The sequence below is a fragment of the Gouania willdenowi genome, chromosome 24, assembly GCF_900634775.1.
Source record: "Gouania willdenowi chromosome 24, fGouWil2.1, whole genome shotgun sequence".
Classification (NCBI taxonomy): domain Eukaryota; kingdom Metazoa; phylum Chordata; class Actinopteri; order Blenniiformes; family Gobiesocidae; genus Gouania; species Gouania willdenowi.
The window spans coordinates 1012298-1019713 of record NC_041066.1 but is presented as its reverse complement, the minus strand read 5'-3'; the positions used below and the strand labels follow the sequence as shown (position 1 = coordinate 1019713).

At 36.9% G+C, this 7416-nt stretch overlaps 1 protein-coding gene across 1 annotated transcript; it reads right to left on the bottom strand.

Moving 5' to 3' along the window:
• Nucleotides 1-942: 942 nt before the first annotated feature.
• On the bottom strand, nucleotides 943-5011 carry LOC114458036 (homeodomain-interacting protein kinase 2-like). Its single transcript, XM_028440279.1, has 10 exons — nucleotides 5007-5011; nucleotides 4699-4876; nucleotides 3137-3318; nucleotides 2311-2434; nucleotides 2053-2172; nucleotides 1872-1964; nucleotides 1498-1667; nucleotides 1173-1396; nucleotides 1012-1067; nucleotides 943-948 (listed from the first exon to the last, which is right to left on the bottom strand). The coding sequence occupies exons 1-10, from the start codon at nucleotides 5009-5011 to the stop codon at nucleotides 943-945; spliced, it is 1158 nt and encodes a 385-aa protein (XP_028296080.1).
• Between the last annotated feature and the right edge of the window lie 2405 nt (nucleotides 5012-7416).

The window sequence follows — 7416 nt, the reverse complement described above, 5'->3', positions numbered from 1 at the left end:
TTCTCCCTTTTTCACTGTGGACACATCTCAGAGAAGGGGCCTGCAAAGTGTCCTTGTGTGACAGCTCAACACAGGGGGTCAGGGGTCAGTGGGACAGTGCTATGATCTTACAGCATCCCAAAAATATCTGTTTGTAAAGGAGAGAGAAGACGGATGTTCTTCCTCCGTGTGGAGTTGTAAAAAAAGTTCGTACTGAACATTTCAAAGTGTTGGGCCAGTATTTTCAACTGCGTTATTGGGTTCAAAAGGCCGCATAGTGGGGTTAGCTATGCACCTCAAAGTTGCTGGGGCAGTTATGTTGTAAACAGTTCGTGATTAAAAAAAACAGGCTCCTTGGTTAATTCCTGTTCAAAATGGTCTTTAGGCTTGATGTGGTTTGGTTCCCTACACTATTAATAAATTAATATTATTTTTGTCATATTATCTGTCATCACAAATGTTTCCCCAATTCTAAGTATATATCCAAATACATTATCTATTATTGTATCAGTGGCATGACTTTTATTATTATTTTTTATAACCATAGGAGGAAACTGAGATCATGCTGCCAAGTAGGAGTTTGGTATTAGTTTTAGGTGCTGACATGGTATTGGGCAATGCCATCATCACTACTGACTTATGAAAAATAAACACAGTTTCTTTTCATTCTGATCCAGGACATTCAGCAGCTCTGCAGAACTTTTAGAACACTACAATATCAGGGACTTCCACGAAAAGCTTCAAAATACTTTGGAAAAAGGAGTCAAAACTACAAAAACATTAACAAAACAGATAAGTTATATAGTGTGTTTATTTACACATACACAGACAGATAAACAGAGTGACTGAATGACAGTTGTCCCTGGTTGGATTGGATAGGAGAACAAGACGAATGGAGAGAACAGAGGACCTGAGTGTACGGGAGGGTGTATAGATAGAATAGAATTGATGGAATACATGGAATTACTCCTGCACGGAGCAACAGAAGCAGCCAAAAAACGTTTTACGAATTCTGGAAAAGAACTTCCGAACATTCCTAAATCTCTTGGGGGCGGGGATGGGGACGTCTTCCACCACAGGTCCATTCACTGAGGAAAATGATTCAAGATTTTCATCACCACAATGAGGAAGGGTGAAGATTCCTGAATCATCCACTGATGAATGATGATTGAATTCTTCTCCCCAATCGAGACTTGGCTCCTTAACACTTCCATTGTCATTATTCACATCAGAAAGTGGTTTGATTTGGCTGGATGCAGGAGTCAGGATCTGGTCAAATGGCTCACGTCCATGCGCCTCATCAGATTCCCAGCTATTTGCAAGAAGAACCTGGCCAGGAGACAGCTGAACCTTATGTTCCTCGTCAATGTCCTCATTGGTACATTTCATTGACATGTAACTCTGTGCCTCGGTTAGACTAGAGGAAAAATAAAAAACAAAGATTAATTTAAAAAAAAGTCAATTAAACAACAAGTTGATCTCCATGTGCATGATTGTCTCCTCAGTGCAGTTACTCACTAGTCACTGTTGCCTGGATCCTGGCTCAGGTGGGACATTGTTATGAATGGATGCTGAAGGGCCTCAGTGGGAGAGATTCGCTTCCCCCCATCCTGATGCAGTACTTGCTTGAGGAAGTCTATGAATGCCCTCCTGTCCTCAAACTCCTCAGCATCCTCTTCATTAAAGATCTGGATTTAAAACAAAAAAGAGTTAGGTCCTCGCACAAGTTCAAACCTCTCTAGCTCATAACATATGATAAGTGTTAATAAAAAATAAACTGTGAGTATTTTCATCTTATAAACACTTGTATATATATATATATATATATATATATATATATATATATATATATATATATATATATATATATATATATTGTAGAGAACACTTACATAGAGCAGGTCATCCCATGATTTGAAATGACATCGCCATGCGGGCCATTCTTCAGCTTTTTTGTCATTATTAGCGGAATATTCTTCCGGTGTCTGAGGAAACACATCGACAATGACAAGGGTTTAGGATAAGTTTAAGACAACAATCAAGGTTCAACAACAATAAAAATAATGTTTTTACCAGGAGCCTCCATCTTGAACCAAACTCATCCTCTTCCTGACAGAAGAATTTCTTGGTATACACGCCACAACAGAGCTGGTAGTCCGGCGGCATGCCAAGAAACTCCACCATGGCTTTCATCTGCAGAAAGAACACACAATTACACACATTAGGGGCATTTCTTCAAGACTTTATATACATGCGTATAAAACAGCCTGAGAAAGAGCACGTGGGTCACTAAATGGATGACGGGATGGTGTATAAAAAAAGGTGAATTACCATGAGATATTCACAGTTGACAGGGAAGAGGCTCTGATCCAGGTACAGGTCGGCCAGCATACAGCCCAGCCCCCACATGTCAATGGCCTCTGTGAATGGTAGACCAAGACAAATCTCTGGGGCCCTGTGAAGCAAAATGAATGAGATACTCTTTAGAAATCTGTTGCTTAGCACTAAGTGCCAACACTATAATGACTAAACATGTAACAATTCATCCATTAGATCAATTCATCGATTTATATTCCTACGATCCAACTACATCGATTTGTGCTCGGCAAGTTGGCCTTCCGGATGACATCAATTGATACAAAATTGTTCTAAAAAGTAATCAATCAGTTGTATCGATACAAGGAAACATAGCGTTAGCTTGTTAGCATTAGCTCTGAAGAAAGCCTCGAGCTCACCATTAAGGTAAAATAAAAAGTATCAGGTTTAACCACTGCTCATTTAACCTGAACAGATCTTGTTTACACTTCATTTTTAATATCAATATTGTGTAGTTTTTACATTGAAAAAACAACCAGAAAAGTCTGATGAACCTAATATGTAGTTTTTATTGAAAATATATTGAGTAGTGAAAATGAGAGCAGAAAAGTTAACATTCTGTTAATATAAACTGAAGTGTAGGTTGGACCTTAGTCAAATAAAATGTGAATACATTTGCCATGAAATGTTGTTTACTTGTTTGTTAATGACCATAATTAATTTTTAGATGATTCCCCAACAAAAAACAACAGGAATCAATAAATCCTAGTTACCTGTACTGTACAATATTCAGGTATTTATTTCAGTCACACAGAAGTCATTCAGGCTGACACCCTCATACCTGGAGCCGATGGGCTGAAGCTGCATCCCACACCTGGCAGCAGAGGATGGAATAGCCAGTCCAAAGTCAATAAGCTTGACTTTGTATGGAGTCTTCTCATGGTTTGCCAGCATGACATTGTCAAGCTTGATGTCAGTATGGATGATCCAACGAGATTGGAGTCCCTGTAATGCAACCAACATCTGCAGGAACACAATGAGAAAAGACAGGATTATAATCAGAGGTGAAAGTAAGGGATCACAAGTAATCACGTTACTGTAATTTAGTTGCCTTTATAGGTACTTTTACTTTTTTTAAGTATATTTCTAAATCAGTCATTTTACTTATACTTAAGTACATTTTAAAAGAATTATAGGCATTTGTACAGTAATTTGTTAGATTTCTACACCCAACCGTTATTGAGTAAATTACTATTTTTCGATTGTAAAACTACAAAAAAACTAAATTACCAGACAACAATCAAATGCAACCAACCAGATTGAACGTAATGCACCGCACCAAAACAGCATTGAATGTCGGAGTTTTCAGTCTGATATATTTTATTTTGAATTTAATTCATTGGTGATATTTTATTTAAAAAAGAATAGTACATTTTTACAAACCTTTTATTTTATAAAGAATAGTGCAGTGCACGTAGGAAGTATGTCTTGCTACAGAAAAGTGGGAGGTTAAGTAGCTTTTTCATGGATTATTTACATGGGAGCTTTAATTCATTTTTAATTCAGAATAAAAGTAAAATCTTCTTTAAACCAACTTTGTAAACACTCAGGGGTGGATTCACTAAGATCTGAAATAAAGGGTGGTAAACCAGTTGCGTCCCTAAATCCTTTGGTGACGTAGATTCCTCACCTGTTGCGAGGAATTCACTAAGATTGCAGCAATGACCAGTGCACATGCAGAACTGGTGCAGACCGCCCTATTTAAATGAGCATTTTTCTCATTCAGTGTGGAGACGTGAGGTGCACAGACGCACACAGACATTTGAGGAAGTTAAATTGGAGGCAGATGGACTTCTCTGTCTTTTGCACAAACATTTAATAATGTAGAAAACTAAATAAACAGATAAAAAAGTGTTTTTTTTATTCTTTTTAACAACTTTAAAACCTAATGATTTTTTCTCCCCTAATTCAATGTGGCTGCTCCGATAGGTCCTGTAACTTTGCTCTGATCAGTCCATGAAAAATAGGCAAATTTTGACAGAAACCGTCCTATTGATCTGTTGATGCCATTGATCTGAGTTAATGAAGCAACACAGTCTGTCAATCAGTCGATCAGCATCATTTGAAGATGATCTACTGAGCATCAAGCAGGTCTGAGGTCCTGAGTAGCGCTGTGTCACCACACTCTCATATGTGAACATTGTGCCATCACTGTGTAAACTACGCATCTGATCAGCTGATTCTGGCCTGATGCTCCTTCCATCAACGCGACACGAGAGTTTAACGGTCAAAACATCAGCAACATCCATGCAGCTCCGCGCACCACATTGTGTCACACACAAACTAGACTTCAACACGCACGGCACCGCCGCCATTTTAGTCAAATTATAAAGAGGATCATACCTGCTTTGCAATGGGGCGGATTTGGTGCACATACATGGAAGAAAAATGCAGCTCAGTCCTGATGAACTGTAATAAGTCCATGGCAAGCAGCTCAAAGACGAGGCAGGTACAGCCAAAGTATTCAAACTTCTCGTAGAATTTGACCACGTTGAAGTGGTCTGAATCCAGTGTGCTGATTCTACTCAACATAGACAGCTGGAGGGGAAAAAAGGAGAATTAGATCATCTTTCTGTCACTATTCTCTAAACAGTTCATAGTTACAGTCCTGTTGGAGGCACCAAAACTATAGGAGAGATCCAAACACTCACCTCATGCTGCACGTTTTGCACAACCTCGTCCTTCAGGATTTTTACTGCCACTATTTTACAGGTGGATTTAATCTGGCACTTGGCCACTTTACCAAAGGAACCTTCTCCCATGAACTCAATGATAGTATATTCAGTTGAGCTGCTGCACAGAACCTGCCCTACTGATAGTTGAGACACTGTCAAAGTGGATAGAAAGGACACAAGGTTAGTATTCAGTATTTCAACACTAAAACTCACATAAACAAGGAAATCTTGTCTTGTCCTGTCATTTTGAAATTTGGGTTTAAAACCCCCCAAAAAACAGTCTGTAAATCCACTTCACATGTGAAGTCTACACATGACTGACTGCATGTGTAGGACATCTTGATCTTCTGTTAATACACTCACAGTATGTATCATGTTACTTTACTTACAGGTATTAAATAGTAATAAAAAAATTCTCCTCCTGCTATATCACATACATTATGTGAACATTGAAGTCAAACACTCTTATTGTATTTATTACATTTGGCTCTGAAAGACTCTCAAACTGTTCTAAACAGTATCATTTACATAAAATATCAAACTGTTTTTTTTTTCTTCAAGAAATAATATTTTAAATATATTCAAACCAGATTAAATAAATTTTCAAATGTTAATTTGTAAAATAAATTTTAGTAAATCTAAAGTCTTCTTTCATCTTAGCAGATCAGAGTTCATCCTCATAATTTGTCTGTAAAGTCTCTTATCCACAGCAGCCATTTCTCTTCAGAATGTAAGCTTTCAAAAAACATATAATTATGAACAATAATATTGTTTGTTTAACTTCTCGATACTCAGATCACAGAGACTGTTTGTCCAACTGAACCACTAGCAATGAGAGAAGCTGGAGTTGGTTTCGTTATTGTTCCGTTGATGATGACATCAAACTGTTTCCTGTATTGTAAATACATAAATTTAGTGTTGATAAATGAAGTAAATATACTTAGGTTGCATTTTTTTGTACTTTTACTCCACTATTGAATAAATGATATAAGGATGCAGGTCTTTAAAAATTTTAAACTTATTATTTTGCAGGAGTTTTTTGCCTTTTGATATATATATATATTTTCAATAAATAAAGTTGTGATCTACATTTCAATCGACACCTTGTTTCTATCCCGTCAGCTTAGGTTTTTTTGTCATTGCTTTATTTCTGATAATAAATGTAAATAAATACATATTATATGTACACACACCTTTGGCCCTGAAAGACTCTCAAACTGTTCTAATAATGGTAATATTCATGCATTGGATTTTATACAGCGCTTTATCATAGACACTCAAAGCACTTTACAGAATTAAGGCATTATTCTTTCACTCCCCACTAAGTGGTGGTCAGCTACTATTGTGGCCACAGCTGCCCTGGGGAATATTGATGGAAGCGAGGCTGCCGTAGTGCGCCATCGGCCCTTAAACCAGATTAAAACATTTTTCTAATAATATTTTGTAACATTTTTTAAGTAAATATTGTGATTTACTAAAGTTTTTTTTCATCTTAGCAGTGAGAGTTCATCCTCTTCTTTTGTCTGTACAATCTCTTACCTACAGCTGCCATTTCTCACTCAGGTCTTCAAAATTTAAGCTTTCAAAATACACAAAAATTGCTTGTTTAACTTCTCGATGCTCAGATGACTAAGAGAAACACTGTCCAACTGAACCACTAGCAATGAGAGAAGCTACTGGAGTTGGTTCTATTATAGATTCTTTTTTTCTTTCATCTTGGAGCCACGGCAAGATGAAAGAGAATCACTGTCCAACTGAAACACTAGCAATGAGAGAAGCTACTAGAGTTGGTTCTATTATAGATTCTTTTTTTCTTTCATCTTGGACCACGGCAAGATGAAAGAGAAACACTGTCCAACTGAAACACTAGCAATGAGAGAAGCTACTGGAGTTGGTTCTATTATAGATTCTTTTTTTCTTTCATCTTGGAGCCACGGCAACCATACTTGATGATGACATCAAACTGTATTGCATACATTTTTACTCCACTATTAAATGGATAATACAAGTGGGTAGGATTAGAAAAGTTTTAAGAATTAATTAAAATGGCTGATATTATATACCATGAAATTTGTATATGACACTGTTTCCCAAACTTTATTGCCCCATGTACCCCCTAGCCTTTATTTCTCATTACAAGTACCCCTTAGTTCATGTTGCTGTGGAAAATTTGATGGAAATGCTTACTGTAGAAATAACAAATGATAGTGGTAAAAATATGTTGATCTGTTGTGTGTATAGAGCACCAGGGCCTTGTGTTGAATTATTTACAGACAAAATCCTTGAGATGTTTGAAAAAATTAATAACAAATCATTAATTTTGTGTGGTGACTTCAATATAGATCTGGGAAACCCTTCAGCATCAAATGAATTTAAGAATGACATG

Excerpts from the sequence above, each read along its gene's own strand:
- LOC114458036 (XM_028440279.1), bottom strand. Across the intron at positions 3,319-4,698 it reads TCCGCCCCATTGCAAAGCAG|ATGTTGGTTGCATTACAGGG; the intron begins GTATGATCCTCT and ends GTGTTCCTGCAG. Across the intron at positions 1,068-1,172 it reads TGGAAGTGTTAAGGAGCCAA|TGAATGGACCTGTGGTGGAA; the intron begins GTCTCGATTGGG and ends CATTTTCCTCAG.